At 46.5% G+C, this 17,106-nt stretch overlaps 1 protein-coding gene across 2 annotated transcripts in view; it reads right to left on the bottom strand.

Annotated features, from left to right (window-relative positions):
* Nucleotides 1-2,145: 2,145 nt before the first annotated feature.
* The window catches only part of SLC27A4 (solute carrier family 27 member 4), a 47,584-nt gene continuing 32,623 nt past the window's right edge, over nucleotides 2,146-17,106 (bottom strand). For both annotated transcript variants that reach the window (XM_080990909.1, XM_080990910.1), the window contains exons 13-14: nucleotides 14,184-14,330; nucleotides 2,146-11,835 (exon numbers count right to left, since the gene is read on the bottom strand). In XM_080990909.1, the coding sequence (XP_080847035.1) occupies nucleotides 11,678-11,835; nucleotides 14,184-14,330 (305 nt within the window). In that variant the 3' untranslated portion in view covers nucleotides 2,146-11,677. The remainder of the gene's footprint in view (nucleotides 11,836-14,183; nucleotides 14,331-17,106) is intronic.

The following is a 17,106-nucleotide window of genomic DNA, read 5'->3' as shown; positions in this document are numbered from 1 at the left end:
CCAGATTTAGCGTGGTGTGGGCAGTTCCCTCACACAGGGCACAAGATTGAGAAAATCCATAACTGAGGAGATCCATTTGGGGGCGCCAATTTTTGGCCTCACCCATGGTGCCTTATTACAAAAGATTACCAAGGTCCACATCTGTCAGCACATCTGGAGGGCACCAGGTTGCCAAAGGTGGTCTCCACCAACTAGCAGCAGCTGTCCATGATTCCAGAGAGGGCCCCCTCTCTGTCCTATCTGCAGATGCTGGAGATCAAACTTAAGACCTTCTGCATGTAAAGTAAATGATCTGTCCGTGAGCTATGGCCCCTCCCCCATTTTTAAGATAATACACAGACACTACTGTGGCTGAGGCAAGGGAGGCAGCCTCTTATTTTATCTATTTACTAAAATATTTATATACAGGCAACCCGCCCCCCTTACTCGCGGGTTACATTCCAAAGCACCACGCGTTTAAGTGAAATTGCTTATATTTGAAACACCATTGAAAAAGCCGCAAACTTTCATCCCTGCCCTGCCCTGCCCCTTTTTGTGATGTTTTGGGGTCACTTCCAGGTTTGGCACAATGCGCATGCGCAGAGTTGCACACATATTGAAAACACATAAATGGAGGGTTGCCTCTACTACTAATTCAGTTTTAAAAAATCAAAATGGTTCCAAACACGGCCCAAAGGTGGTCCCATATAGAGCACATTACAATGCGTGGACTACAGTGGCCTGGCTATCCCTGTCCAGGAATGGCTGTAGCTGGCGAACCAGACAAAGCCTAGCCAAAGAGGACCCCTGGGCCTCTAAGTGACAAAGGTGTAACCAGGAGCACCCATAAGCAACACACTTGTTTCTTCTGAGGGCGTGCAACCCCATGCAGAACAGGTAGCTCACCTTCCTGGATACGGGAACCACTCCCCCAAAGAATCTCCCCAGGATTCAGGCAGTTTATTGGTCCTCATACAGTCCACCACTATGCTCAGACACCTATCTAGAGAAGCAGAGCTGCTTGTCATCAGCATGCTAGTGACAGCTTGTTCCAAAGTGCCTAACGGCCGCTCCCAACAGATGTTAAATAGCACTGGAGAGAGGGTAGTTCTCTGCCTCATAGTGTTAAGTGCCAAGGTCCTGAGGAGCACTCACCCTGAAGATATGGAAAGAACCACCATAATGCAGTGCCTATGATGCCCATCCCTCTGAGTCAGTCCAGAAGGATACAATGGTAAACAAATAGTACCAGAAGCCGCTGAAAGATGGAGCAATAGTCACAGCAATGGTCACTCATCAGGGCCATCAAGGCTGATTCAGTTCCAAAGTCGGGTTTGAACCCAGATTGTAGCAGATCTAGATAATCAGCCTCCTCCAAGAATACCTTCAGCTGCTTCACAACCACCCTCTCCACCACCTTTGCCAAGACAGGGGTGTTGGTGACCAGCCTATAGTTATTACACTCCATTGGTGGGCTTTTAAAGAAGAGGAGACACCACTTCCTACTGCTGCTTGCCTTTCGTGCTCAGTGCCGTTTACTGGGGACTGAATCTGGTACCTTCTGCTCTTTCACTGAGCTACAGCACCTTATCAATGGCATTTTAAAAATATGCACTTGTAATAAAAGATGTATACATAAAATTGAAGGCAATTCTTCGATCTATTTAACATTTTTCAATCTAACCAATTGCTCTATTAGGGACACATTTCTATACTTTTAGTACCATAGAGATTGATTGTTGTTTTCGGCTTGAAGCTATCTATGTTTTATATTTCAGCCTTAGGCTGCCTTTGAGAAATCCAACTTAAAAATTGTTGTTGTTTGTATTATTAATATGTGTCTCATGTGTGTATGTGTGTATACACCCACCCACACTCCAGTTCTGTGAAATTTAGCAGGGTTTTATCTACATTTTATTATGCACACCACTTAGAGAGCTCTTTGATTAAGTAATTTATAAATATTTATGTTTAATAAGTGGTTTGTTTGGTTTTATGCGATCTTATGAATTGCTTTGCACGTGGCCTTGGAAGGGGTACATGCTGGAAGCCAAGGCAAACATATTTCACATTGAATAAAATACCACCTGTAAAGTTGGGATCTAACTGAAGGGCAAATCATCCCCTACCCATAGCAAAAGAAGGAAACAACAAAACAATGGCAAGTAAATTTGAAATCCTCTTTTATTAGACATGAAGATTCCATTTTCTTCCCTAGTTCCACTGCAGGAATCAGAAGCCATGGTGCCTCGAGATAGCAGAAGATGTTGTGTGATGATCATGAGCAAGCATCAGAGGTAAAACACAATTTCCCCTACTTTACAATTCAGGGAAAAACACACACACACATGGTAGGTAAAGTACCCCCTTTCTTCTCCACGGCCTCCCAAAACAGACACACAGAGACATTGACACCTCTTGCTGCACCATGTTCCCTGAGTAAATGTTGAAACAGCATTGATTTAAAAAAAAACAACCCAAAAAAACAATAAAAGCAAATACACAACCCCACAAAGAAAACAATGGATTTATTTTAAAATATGCAAACTGGCATTAGGAGGACCTGTTCCTGCAACCACAAATGAGATACCCAAGTTCAGATTCAGGTTTAGGATAACAGAATCATAGAGTTGGAAGGGACCCCAACGGTCATCTAGTCCAACCTGCTGCAAAGCAGAAATCTCAACTCAAGCATCCCTGACAAATGGCCACCCAGCCTCTGCTAAAAACCCTCCAAGGAAGAAAAGTCAACCACCTCCCAAAGGAGTGTGCTCCACTGCTGAACATGTCTGTCAGAAAGTTTTGAGGAAGGCCTGGGAAAATGGTCCTCTTGTAGGGCACCTTCCATGGCCAGGGGGCCCTGGCAGATTGACCTGGCTACATTGGCAGCGTTCTGAGAAGCACAGGACAGTTAAGTCTAGCTATTCTTTCAGTTTCCCACAATACCCCAGGAACAGCCTTTGTGCATCTGTTGTCCTCCAGATGTTGCAGGTAGGAGTTGCAGTCCCAAACACCCAGAAGGTACAACACTGGTGAAAGCTGCCCCAGAATGACACTGACCTGGGGGCCCCAGGGTAAATCAAAAGTGGGTAGCTGAGAACTTACCACCTGGTAATGCTCAGAGTACCAGGTCAGAAAACTAAACAAGGAAAACAAAGGGAGTCCGCACAGCAGACGTTAGCAGTGTGCCCCAGACAAATGCCCAAAGGATGTCAGCTGCTGGAATTACACACGGAGACACCTTAGGAAAGGGGGCACATTTTCAAGGAAGCTTAGTAAACTGTGATTGATAGCAGTGAGAAAATGGAAGCTGAACTTCCTAAGCTTCAAGGCGAGGCAGCCATGAACAGCTATTCTAGCCAAACACCCACCAAGCTAAGTGAGGAGCAGGGCTTCTCCTTTATTTCTTTTTTACCATCTTCAATATGGAGCACATATCTCCCTCTTCCCTGTGTATCTCCTTCCCAGGACTATCTTTTGCAGAGCTTAGTCAGTGCTGAATTGAAGGGAGTTTCCCATTGATGTGGAAAGCTTCTCACGTGGAAGGCAATTTAGAGTTGTAAACAGGAGGGGGAAATTTAATTAAAGCGTCTCCATTTTCCTACCACTGAAACAGGAGCAGCTGCAACATCAGATGATTTTACCTCCTTGTCTTGAAGACACCGGCTTAATTCAGATATCTTTCTAAATAATGGTTTGGAACGCAAACCGTGGTTTGGGCTTCCAAAGATATGGCGGGCAATCCATGGTCTAGCTTGCTTGCTTTCGCCATTCATGGCATAGAGTCATGACTGTGGTTTGCCTATATAGACCAGTCAGGGACTAGGCAGAGGAGGAAGGTGGAGACCCCTCTCCAGCCTAACCCTTCCAGGGAAGAAGAAGTTGTTCAGAATTACAACAGGGGTTTGAGGGAGATCATAGTTCAGAGGGGGAAAGTGCGGAAATAATGGGAGAGGAGGAAGGGGGACAACAGCTGGTGGACACATTGTCTTTAGAAAGCATTCCAGACCCCTCTTCTCCCAGAACCCAGCGAGCCTTGAAAGTAGTTGAGCAAAGGGCTCAGAAGCAAAGGGCCCTCAGTGCCACCCGTAGGGAAGAGTCACTTGGAAAAATGCAATTATTCCAAGAGACTGTGTTCCAGCCTCTCTCTGTAAATATTGAACAAAAAGCAGGTGGTAAGGACTTTTCCTTGGATGACTTCTAAAAAGAGTTAATGAAGTTTTCAACTCATAAAAAGAAAGTCCACAGCTCTTCAGTGCCAATGGCGTAGCGTGCCCCCCCCGAAAAAAAAATTCTGAAGGGGCACAACCAGGTGCCCCCAGCCGCCAGATTCTTCGGGGTTTCCACCCCACCCTGGCAAAGGAAGCAGAGCCTTCCTCACGCTCCCAAGGGCATGGACCTAGAGCACACAAACATAGAGACATAGGAAAACATAGAGATACAACGTACGGAAAGGTATAGAGTCCAGACAAACAGCAGCAGAATATGCCAAAGCTTTGGCAGGCGCTGACCTGACTCAGGGTACTTTGTTGGTATTGCAGTTTGACTCAGGATTGGGTAAAACCACCGGCTCACCTTTTTATTTGGTCCCAGCAGAGCACAGTTGCACACCTCTACTGTTTACACACATACACACAAGCAGCATTCAGAGAACATAGGATGCTGCTTCATTCATGGTCAAGGCTATGTGTTCTCTTATTCCTGGAGGATCTATGTCATTAGCAGCAGCTCTCCAGGGTGCAAGGCAGAAATGCTTCCAGATCCTTTCAACTGGAAGCATCTAGGATCCAATATTCTGCCTGAAAAGTGTGTGCTCTAAACAGCTGCCCCTCTGTAAACAGTCAGTCCATCCACAAGTTCTCCACATGGTCATGTGCACAACTGTGCGCACACACGAAATACTGCTTGTTTGTGGATCAACCTGAAGGGAGCAGCTTAATCAAGGAAGCAGCAAGAAGGCATAGCAGCCTGACTCTGGACTGGGGGTCCTGCAGCCCTCCAGATGTTGCTGGACTCCAACTCTCATCATCATTGGCCATTACTCACTCTGGCTGGGGCTGATGGGAGCTGCCATTAACTCTTGCACCATTTGTTCCAGAATCGGCTCTACTATGAGGCAATGTATTTAGTTATTTAGACATTTTGGTACTGCCTAATCAACTGTGTTCTTTGGGCAGTTTCAGAAGCAGCCACCTCAGGCATCAGGTTTTGGGTGTCCAATGGTAGGGCCGGCCAAGCCGGATACTAAACTTGCTGTTGTGCCTTCTTTAAAATAGAGAGAGAGAAGTTGATATCAGGTACGGGAATGGGCCCAGTGCTATCTGGATGTATTCTTTCCTCCTGCACCAAAGTACAAGCAACCCTCGCCCAGTCAAACACAATTCACAACTGCTGTTAAATCCAGAGAAAGAGAGAAGCTCCCATTGGGACCAGCTGATTGAGGTTCACCAAAGAGCATGGCAGACCCTGTGCCCCATGATAATTAGTAAAAAGACCCATTTTAATTGTCTGTACTTCCGCCACCAAAATGTCTCTAGCTGGAGCCCATTCAGTAGCTGGGGCAAGAAGAACCTTCACAGCACTCTTGTGGATGCTTCGTTCCACCATGGTGCATTTTGGCTACTTGCACCATATGATTGCAAAGGAAGCTTCAGTTAACCAGTACTCTAGAGGCATGGGGAGAATATCCTTATGTAGTCCTGTTCTAAGAAACAGAGATGGTAAGCATCAGGAGCCTGCCAGACACAACTCCTATCACCCCTAAGTATTGGCCATGCTGGGTGCAGCAGGTGGGAGTTGGGAAGACCAACTCCTGGAGAACCGCAAATGTTCTCCATGCCTACTTTAAAAATGTGTATGACCCACTCATGTAAGACATGCCCGGAACTAACTCTGTCTTCAGGAACACAGCCTGGATTTCAATGTCACCAGCACAGAACTCTTGGGTCTTCCTCCCTGCACCAGAGTCATATGCACTACAACAGCCTTCCCCTACCCAACACTCTACCACTTCCATCACCGTTGGCCATTGGGTCATGCTGGCCGGGGCTGATAGGAACTGGATTCCAAAATGTACAGAGGACACCAGGTCGGGGGAAGCTGCAATAAAGAGGAATGCAAGCATACCTCTCAGGCTGCATCATCTGGTATTTGGGCTACAGTTAAGACACAAGGTTGGCTAGGAAAAGCTTGTTCTTTGCTGCCTTCAATAGTCCACCCGACTGAGCACATTAAAAACACAGCACATTGGGCAGGAGGGGAGGGGAGGGGGAAAGCAACATGTGCATGAAGTTTGCCCAATGAATCATGCACAGCGGTTTTAAAAGAAGCCCCCAACCATCCCATCTCAAAGTGGTGGGAGCTGCTTCTCAAAGTGGAATGAATACAACTGCCTCTTAGCTTGCCCTCTTTGCGGCAGTTACATGTATTGGGCCCAGAGTGGGAAAGTGAGTAAGCAGTAGGTCCCTGGGAAGGTGAAATGCCCATTGTGGGAATCTTGCCCATACTGTGCAACCCCCCCCAAAAAAAAACCTCCTAGAGCCACAGGACTCAGTATATAGGTGCTCTTTATTTTGGACCACCACCTAACTGCACTCAGGTGTCTGTGGTCAGTAGTGGGGATGGAGCAGAACCATCAGGTGTCCTGAGTCTTAAACTATGAAGGGGTGCAGCTTGGGGAGCAAGGGCAGAGCAAGTGCCTAACTGGTGGGGTGGGAGGAGCAGAGTGAAGAGCAAAAGCTCTCAGACGCACGGGAAGTAGTTGCCTCTTCTTCTTCATCTCTGGCAGTCACTCATAGCTGAGTAAGACTGTCTTCCATAAACACGGTCTTAACAATGAGTCCGTAAGTGACTGTGGAGGCCAATTCTGGATCTACACGTCCTTCCACAGTGGGGACATTGGTTCCCAGGCAAGAGCTGATCATGGTGTGGATTTGCCAGGCGTGCCTTCCTCTTTGCACATTTCTCCCTTGCGTTCTGAGTTCGAGGGTCTTCAAAGCCCATGACAACTTTGGTAAAGGCTGTTGTCCAACTGGAGCACTCGCAGGCAAGTGTTTTCCAATTTTTAGTGTTTATACTACATTTTTTTAGATTTGCCTTGAGAAAGTCTTTAAACCTCTTTTGTTGACCACCAGCATTACGCTTTCCATTTTTATGTTCGGAATAGAGTAGTTGCTTTGGAAGACATCCGCACAACATGACCAGCCCAACGAAGTTGATGTTGAAGAATCATTGCTTCAACACTGGTGATCTTTGCTTCTTCCAGTACACTGGTATTAGTTCGCCTGTCTTCCCAAGTGACATGTAAAAATTTTCGGAGACACTGTTGATGGAATCTTTCGAGGAGTTGGAGATGGAGTTTATGTGGTCTATGTTTCACAAGCATACAGTAAGGTTGCTAGTACAATATCTTTGTAAACAAGCATTTTGGTTTCCCTGCAACTGTCACGGTCCTCAAACACTCTGCACATCAATCGGGAGAAAGCCACACTCGCAGAGCTCAGGCGATGCTGGATTTCGGCATCAATGTTAGCCCTTGTGGGAAGGTAACTGCCCAGGTAGGAGAAGTGATTGACATTTTCCAGCGTTACACCATTGAGTTGGATTTGTGGCGCTGCAAGGGGTTGTTTTGTACTTGTTGGTGCAGCACTTTGGTTTTTTTAATGTTGGGTGATAGGCCAAGCTTTTCGTAAGCTTCTGCGAAGACATTTAGGATGGTTTGGAGGTCATCCTCTGAACATGTGCACACTACGTTGTCATCAGCATACCGAAGCTCTATGACGGAAGTTGTGGTAACCTTACTCTTTGCTCTTCTGCCCTTCTCATCTTGATTTTTTTCCTTTCACCCATGTGAAGACCCTATAAAGGAGGCTAAAACCCTGAAATCGCAGGTCAAGCCCTGACACCAGGGGAGATCCAGAAGGTAGGTCTGTGATTTGCTTCCCAATCCATATCAATACATTTGAGTTTACACACACACACACACACACACACACACACACACACAGAGAGGGGGGGGGGAATCTAGAGGCACAAAAGAGCCCTCAAAGCAACCGCAGCAAAGTCCACTTCTCATGAGCACAAAGCAAAGAAGGGCAACATCATTACTGGAGCTCCCAAATATCTTCAGCTGGTGCAGTTACACTGCTTTTGAATCACCTAAAGTTCTTCTGACATAGGTGCTCGCTAGTCCAGTAATTCAAGCACTGCCCCTCTATGCTTGATTGTTCTTATTTTGTAGGACCAGCAGACAAGGTTTAGTCTGCCTCAATAACCACCAGTGCTTCCCAGGCTGTTGCTATTCTTAAGGGGGGAGCCAAACACATGTGGGCAAATTCAGGCAGCAAATTAAAATTTCATTCATGCCCTTGTGCAACAAATCTGCTGTCCGCTCCTAACCCCCTGCCCTAACTTTTGCAATAAGGAAATTGAGGGGGAAATGCACTGAAAAGAAGTGCAGCCCAAGCCTATCGGAAAAAGTCACTCTCATTTTTGTGCAGATTTTCTGTAAACAGATCAGAATGAGTGCTGGATGAACAGGTCACCTGGCTGGAAGCGACGCTGGTATCTCAAGAGAAACTGGATTTCTGCCCTTGTGAAAGCAGTCCTGCTGAAATTCATGGACATGACTAACTCAGGTTCATTAATTTCCATCGGATTACTCTGAGTAGAACCCACTTGGATACTACCCTGGGCTGATGGCAGTGGGAACACAAGAAGCTGCCTTATGCAGATTCGGACAATTGGTCCATCTAGTTCAGTACTGGTGACACTGACTGGCAGTGGCCCTCTGGGTTTTTGGACAGGAGTCTCTCCCAGCTCTACCTGGCAATGGCTGGGGTTGCGCGCCTTATGCATGCCTTTGGTTACAGCCCTCCCCTTTCTGATTTACGACTCCCAAGACAATTACCCTACTCACAAACAACAGGGGTGGTTTTTTCTACCTAAAAAAATTCTGGGCAAGGACTTTGGCATTAAAACTGGCAAATGGCTAGCTGAAGTCCCAAAAGCAGCCTGCAGCAAGAGAGCAAAGGGCCCCTGACTTCCTCTGAGTGGGGTCAGGGGTCCTGTGGCAACGCAGCTCCCATCAACATAGCCGAGGGATGAAGGGAGCCGTAGCTGGAAGACACCTGACAGGCCACAGGCTCCCCACCCCCTGCCTTGGAGGTTGCTGAAAGGAAGCTGAGCAGACGCCTTATGCCTTGCAGGATAGCACTAGATCCAAGAACTCCCGGGTTGCTACAAACTCTGAGATTATTCTCCCATCCTTCTACATTTAGGTCATTTTAGACTGAAGGAACTTACTTCAAAATATGGTAAGCCAGCCCTGCTGAGGGGGTCCCCTTCCCCAGAGTCCTGCCTGGATGGCCATAGCTGTCGACCTTCCCTTTTTTTGTGGGAAATTCCCTTATTCCAGCGCCGTTTCCCGCTGCTATTCCGGATTGTTAGATATCCCGTAGACTGTCCCCAGGACAGGTGAGGCTGCTGATCCCTTATTTTCAAATCTGAAAGTTGACAGCTCTGCTGGATGGCACCAAGGCACACCCTTGTGCAAAGTACTAAGAGACAAGGAGCTGTCTTGTGTGAAGTCAAAGCATTGCTCCATCCAAGTCCAGTGTGGCCAGCAAACTCCTCCACGGTCTCAGGCAGAGATTCTCCCCAGCCCTGCCACAGACTGAAGCAGCAACCTTTGTCTCTATATGCAAAAGCACATGCTCTACAGCTGGGCTGTGGCATCTCCCAAACAGGTGTGCAGTAACTCACAGCACGTGTGCAAACATTGCACATAGCAGAAGAATTGAAGCACTCATCAATCGTTTGGACTGACACTTCCGATAGGTGCTAGTGAGATGAGGCCAGGCTTCCTTTTCCCCAGCAAGGGTCCTGCCATTCAGTTCTATGGCTAAGTAGAGAGACAGAATCATAGCATGAATGGGACCACCTGGCTCACACCCAAACAGCCTTCATCTCAGGCAAGGCTCCACCCTGTGACGCAAGGAATTAAATGGAACCTGTGGTGGACCTGAGCCTTCTGGACTGCCTTGGGCAGCTGGCACAAGGCCCCCTTGTCCCCATGCATATAAAATGAACAACCCACAAGTGCCATGCACCTGCTCCTCTGGAACAGGGATGCATTCATGGGGTCTTAGTTGCACATGCACCCTAGTGCCATCCTGACAGTACACTATGCCATTGTCAGTGGTGGGTTTGAGGAAGCCAAGCAACCAACATGCCCCTGTATCTTTGTTCGTGAAAATCACTTAAGAGCAATTTGAAGCGCAAGCGCGTGCGCACACACACACACACACACCTTTCTGAAAATGCAGGAGGTGGAAAGGCCACCTAGCAAAACTTAAGAAACAGGTGGGATTCACACTGAGACACAACTGCTGAGCAAACAGATGAAGAAACTGACCAAAGGAGAATTTTTGCCTCTGACCCTTTTAAAGCTCCCCCACCCCTATAGGAGAAGTGGAATGAAGACGTCTGTGTTCATACATGAGACACAGAATGAGATGCTGTTGGCCAAACTACTATACAGAAAAAAAAGGGGGGGGGGAGAGAATGAAAAGCCAACCAGTTTGCACTGTGGGCAGAATTGCTTGCCGTTAACCCTTTCCTGCTTCTTTAAAAACAAAATGGAACTTGCAATAAATTGCAAAAAAATAATAATATGAAAACCCACACATACAAATAAACATCCATTTGTGAAAATAAACCAAACCAAACACACCACCCATATCCCTGGAATAAGTTGAGTCACTGTGCCCTTCCTGCCCACTCTGCAAACCTGGGACAGTGCAGTCGCAAGAGAGAGACAATCTCTCCCCATAAAAAGTTATAATCACAACCATGGCAAGGGAGAAGGATCAAAGGTGGACCCCAGAGAAACGAAGCACAATGGCACCACCCAGAGGCGTAATGAAGCAGTGCAACCCTTGTGGGTCCTATGGGGAAACACATCTCCCTTTGCCTATGGGCAAAGGGAGATCAGGGCCTCGTCCGCACTATAGATTTAAAACAGTACCGTTCCACTTTTAACTGTCATTGCTTCCCCTCCCAAGAATCCTGGGAGCTGTAGTTTGCTAAGGGTCCCGAAGGTTGTTAGGAGGCCCACCCCCTCACAGAGCTAAACACCTCAGCACCTTAAACAAACTTTAGTTCCTAGAATTATTTGTGGGGGGTGGGAGCCATGGCTGTTCAAAATGGTGTGGTATTGTTTTAAATGTAGAGCGGTGGATGGGGCCTAGGGAACCGGAGGGCAGAGCCTTTGAAACTGACACACTGACCTAGCATGCTCAACCCAGAGGAACAGGAAACAGCATGGCCACTGTTCCAACCAAGTAGAAAATAAAGCCATAGTGCTTCTATGCTTTGGTATGCATCAACCTGCCCCCCGCCCCCAGCTGTCCCCCTGCAAACCATATGGCAAGCTTCCCTCACGATGGGAGTTATAGTCCAGAACTCCTGGAGGGCACCAGGTTGGGGGAGGCTGCCATTGGCCATCATCTTCTACAAAAACAGGTCAAATCAAAAACTAAACCAAAAAACAACTCGCTGCGCCTCCCTCCCCCCTCCCCCGCTGCCATTTTGTTAAATCTCTAACCATCACTGGCTTTTCCTTTCCTATGCAAACTCCAGTCCCACCACCCTACCCTAGACAGAGGGGCAGAAGTCACGGAGAAGATCAGGGGCTGTTTCACAGCTTCATTTGTCCTGACTGGATTCTCTTGAAGATGTCCTCGTTCAATGGGAGGTAGCGGCACTGCCGGGGCTCAAGGAAATAAAGCTTGTCCTTCACCACATTGGGATCATATCCCTCCTTACGCAGGTCCATTTTCTGGAACTTGAAGGTACCTGAGAGCAGAGAAGATGAAGGGAGGCAGGAAGAAGAAGAAGAAGAAGAAAAAGCGGTTAAGGGATGCTGTCCTTGTGTTTTCTCCTCAGTTCTTCATTGTAAAGGGAAAGCGAAAAGTACGGTAATGAAATGTATGCCTAGGGGCGCAGGAAGGAAACTGCCTTTTACTGAACCAGCTCAGCATTGTCCACACTGATTCGCAGTGGCTTTCTGGGGCTTCTGGCTGGGATGCAAATGCTCTGCCACTGAGCCAGGAGCAGTATACTTGCTGCCATGCTATATGTTCACCAGTTACAGAGCATTTTGGAGGTTCCAAGTCTCAAGGTGGTTAGATCGGTCTCAACTAGGGCCAGGGCCTTTCAGTACTGGCCCTGACTTGGTGGAATGCTCTGCTACAAGAGACCAGGGCCTTGCGAGATTTGACATCTTTCCGCAGGGCCTGCAAGACAGAGCTGTTCCACCTGGCCTTTGGTTTGGACTCAGTCTGACCCTTACGTTTCCCTCCCCTTTTGGTTTTGAGCCTATGGGCTACTTTTAAAATGAGGCCGCATTTTAAATTGCATTTTAACCTGTATTGTGTTTTTTTTCCTATTATGTTTTTATTGTGATTTTACTGGTGTTAGCCACCTTAAGCCCGGCTCTGGATGGAGAGGGGGAGGGTATAAATAAAAATTATTATTATTATTATTATTATTATTATTATTATTATTATCTGACATTAGGACCAGCCCTACTGAGACAGCAATCTCTAGCAGCAGCTGATGGGTGTAGGTGTGTGGAGAGCAGGTGTGAAGTTTTGAAGGACATTCTGTGCCCCTCCAGATTGGTGCTTTTGCGGGGGGGGGGAATACTAGTGTATTATTAGTGGTAGTGTCCACACATCCTTTCGCTTTATTAGTTGTTCTGTGATGCAATAGAGAAAAACTGATTTTGAGGATGGATAAGATATTGTTAGAATGGGAAGCCAAAGATTAAATGGTTAAATCTGTCATGATCCATTGGGCTGAGGATATGGGGCTTAATACAGAATCAGAACCATAGGGAAAGTTATGGAAATCTGGGCTGAAATCCACAAGGTGTTATACTTTGAGGGGAAAGTTTATGAAAATGATACACAGGTGGTATCTGATACCAAGTAAGTTGGCAAAGATGTATAAATTTGCACCAAACATCTGTTGGAAATGTTAAGAAGCAGAATGTTCATTTTATCACATGTGGTGAATGGGTAAAGTGGCTAAAGACTTTTGGGAGATGATCGATAATGAGATAAAAAAGATATTTAAGGCAACTCTCCCCATAAGACCAGAAGCCTTTTTATTAGGGATAATGGGAACAGGTGTCCCCCCCCCCCAAAAAAAACAGGTAAATCTATTTCTTTATGCAACAACAGCCGCGTAAATATTATATACACAAAAATGCCATGAAGAAGCAGTATCTTACTAAAGAAGAATGGCAGTTGAAATGGACAGAATATGTAGAATTGACTAGTTTGACTTGTAAAATTAGACATAAAAAAAGAGAGTGACTTTAACGAGGATTGGAACATGTTTATAGATTATTTTAAAACACAGTGTAAACAAGACGCAAATAGGATTTGACTGAGAACAGCAGTGGAAAGGACAGTGGAAGTTTTCTTTGCAGAAGCAAAGGCATGGAGAAACTATATAATATGCAGCACATGGAGGAAGCCATGGGGTGGGGAAGGGGTCTTGTGGTTGGATCATTCTTGCAGGTTTCCCACAGGCATTTGGGTGGCCACTGTGAGAACAGGATGCTGGACTGCATGGACCTTTGTTCTGACCCAGCAGAATGTTCTTATGTTCTTAAAGTAAAGGTAAAGGGACCCCTGACCATTAGGTCCAGTCGTGGCCGACTCTGGGGTTGCGGCGCTCATCTCGCTTTATTGGCCGAGGGAGCCGGCGTACAGCTTCCGGGTCATGTGGCCAGCAGGACTAAGCCGCTTCTGGTGAACCAGAGCAGCGCACGGAAATGCCGTTTACCTTCCCGCCAGAGCGGTACCTATTTATCTACTTGCACTCTGACGTGCTTTCGAACTGCTAGGTTCAATTTTCTTCCTTCAAACCATGACCCAGGTTCAGCTGACGCAAGCCATATTGTGGCTTATTTGTTAAAAATTGTATTAAATAAATGCATTTGTGCTGAACTACATTCCAGAAAAGTATTAGCAGCTCACATGTGGAGCAGACAAGAGTCTCCTTTTCTGTAGGTGCCATTTGTTTACAGACTGATTTTACACTGATGTGGCTTCTGAAAAACATTCCAAGAAAAACTCCATGTTTCACAATCAGATTAAAGCATCTTACGTATCTCTGTCAAGGAGACTCACTTGTCTTGTGCACTTCCGAAAGCAGACGCAGGAAAACAGGTCGGGCATAAGCAGGCAGCGCCTTCTTCATTTCCTCTGCAAAGCTCTCCAAGTCACAGGAATGGTCTGGATCCACAACTGCTGCCATCCCAGCCTTCCCTTCAGTTCCTAGAACACAAAAAACACACTCTGAGGTTTCTAGAGCTATTCTCATAGAGTTGTTATTTATTTATTTATTTATTTATTTATTTATTTATTTATTTATACCCTGCATATCTGGCTGGGCTTCCCCAGCCACTCTAGGTGGCTTCCAACAGAATATTAAAATACAATAGTCTATTAAACATTAAAAGCTTCCCTAAAGAGGGCTGCCTTCAGATGTCTTCTAAAAGTCTGGTAGTTGTTGTTCTCTTTGGCATCTAGTGGAAGGGCATTCCACAGGGCGGGTGCCACCACCGAGAAGGCCCTCTGCCTGGTTCAATGTAGCTTTGCTTCTCGCAGTGAGGGAACCGCCAGAAGGCCCTTGGCACTGGACCTCAGTGTCCTGGCTGAACGATGGGGGTGGAGACGCTCCTTCAGTTTCTACAGCCCTCTCCTCTCCTGTGGTTTCCAGCAACTGGTATTCAGAACCATTGCTGCCTCTGACTGTGGAGGCAAAGCAGAGCCATTGTGGTTAGCTGCCATGGATAGCCCTCTCCTCATCTCTTCTGAAGCCACCAAAGTTGGTGGCATCACTGCCTCCTGGGGAGCAAGTGCCAGAGTTTAATTTTGTGCTGTGTAAAGAAGTACTTTCTTTTATCCACCCTCAGTATTTTGGTGTTCAGCTTCATTGGCTGTTCACGTTGGAAAGCTGTTAGCTGTTATCCTGGGGGAAACTGTTAGAGTTCCACTAGTGGGCAGAGGCACAGCCAAAAGAGGGTGGGGCCACAGCCACACACAGATACACACCTTAATACCAGAGGTGGACTTTGGTAATCTTTGGTAGTATGGGACCCTGAGTGAGGTCAAAAATTTTTGCTCCCTCGGCTCAGCACCCTGTGTGGGGTAACTGCCTGCACCACCCTAAATCCAGTGCTGCTTAAAGTTATTTCGCATGGAAGCAGATACATAAATTTAATTCCTGGTAACTCTGCTCATGTTTCACCTTCCATTTTATCTAATATGCTTTTTTATTTTATTTTTTACAAAGTTAAAACAAGAAATAAATAAAAAGTTATCCAAAATCCTTTATCTGTCCTGAGTGCGCAAAAGGCAAAAATAACTCAGTAACCACAGCAGAAGTACTGTATGCAAATAAACTTCTGTCATAACTGAACTGCAAAGCTCTGCCTTATAGTTGACTCCTGAATGCAATGGCATCATGAAAACTGAATGCATACAAAATTCTGCATTGCTGCAAGGAACACAAGTCTACTGAGGAATCACATTCCACGCTGCATTATTCTGCTTGCAGAGGAAGAAGCTGAAATCTCATACTTTGCACAACATTAAATCCCTTTCCCATCCCCATTGCTTATAACTTTAATTTTAAGTAATAAATCAGTTAAAACATGAAGGCACACTCTAAAATCCATGCTTATGCAATAAAGGTAACAATTCAAGTAGAATGTAAAGGTGGTGTGAGAATTTGAGTAGTAATGAATGCCCCCCCCCCACTTTGCTGGAGTTCTTGTGAGAAGAATCAAGGCGGGCATAGCTCACAACTGGTTCCTTACCTGCCTCAATTCTCCTCACACATACCTTGCTGCCTGCTACCCCATTCTGTCCTGAACAAGGGGGGGGGGACTATTTTAATTGTCAATAAAGGTAAAGGTACCCCTGACTGTTAGGTCCAGTCGCGGACTACTCCAGGGTTGCGCACTCATCTCACTCTACAGGCCGGAGGAGCCGAGGAGCTGGCGTTTGTCCGCAGACAGCTTCCAGGTCATGTAGCCAGCATGACTAAGCCGCTTCTGGAGAACCAGAGCAGCGCACGGAAACGCTGTTTGCCTTCCCGCTGGAGTGGTACCTATTTATCTACTTGCATTTTGACGTACTTTCGAACTGCTAGGTGGGCAGGAGCTGGGACCAAACAATGGGAGCTCACCCCGTTGCAGGGATTAGAACCGCCAACCTTCCGATATTGGGCACTAAATAAAAGCAACTCCTTCAAAATGGTTCTTTCCACAACTGTTTGAAGATGACTCTGAACAACTACACCTGCACCATCTAATTAAAGCACTACCACACCAGTTTAAACAGTCATGGCTTCTCCCAAAGAATCCTAAAAGCTATGGCTTGTTAAGAGACCCTTATTCCCCTTCACATTGCTACAGTTCCCAGAGCACCCTGGGAAGAGGGATCAATGGTAACAGCACTCTAGAAATTCCACACAGAGGGGAATAGGGGTTGCCTAACAACGTTCAGGAGTTCCCAGGATGCTTTTTTGCAGCTATGGGGTTGGGGTGAAGACTAGTCAGGGCTTTTGCCCCGGGTGAAGCTTCCAGAGGGGCACCATTGGGCCTCCAAGCCTGTGTGCGTGTGTACAAATGCACATTTGGGGATGCCAAGCTAGGTCTTTGACCTGGGTGAAATAAAGTCCAGTTTCACCCCAGCTTTGGGGAAAGCCACAACTCTTTAAAGTGGTATGATACTGCTGTAAATGTATGGTGTGGATGTGTCCATAGTGACTATCAGGACCTTTTTAGGCCAGGGACCATAAGGGCTGAACTACAGCACCACCAGCGAAAAGGCTCCATCTCTCATAGCTGCCCATTGTGTCGCAAATGGTGATGGGATGTAAAGCAGAAGACTCAGAAGCCGATCTATAAGCCAGAGCAAATGGAGAAGAGATGATCCCTGAGGTAGTCTGCTCATAGGCTAGGAAGGGCTTTAAAGGTTTGCACCAGCACTTCCAAATAAATTTAAAAGTAGGGACCACAGACCTCTACTTGAGCAAGGACCG

The sequence above is a fragment of the Podarcis pityusensis genome (genome assembly GCF_964106645.2).
Source record: "Podarcis pityusensis genome assembly, chromosome: Z".
Taxonomy (NCBI): Eukaryota; Metazoa; Chordata; class Lepidosauria; order Squamata; family Lacertidae; genus Podarcis; species Podarcis pityusensis.
The sequence above is the reverse complement of the archived record's forward strand: the minus strand, read 5'-3'. Positions and strand labels throughout refer to the sequence as shown.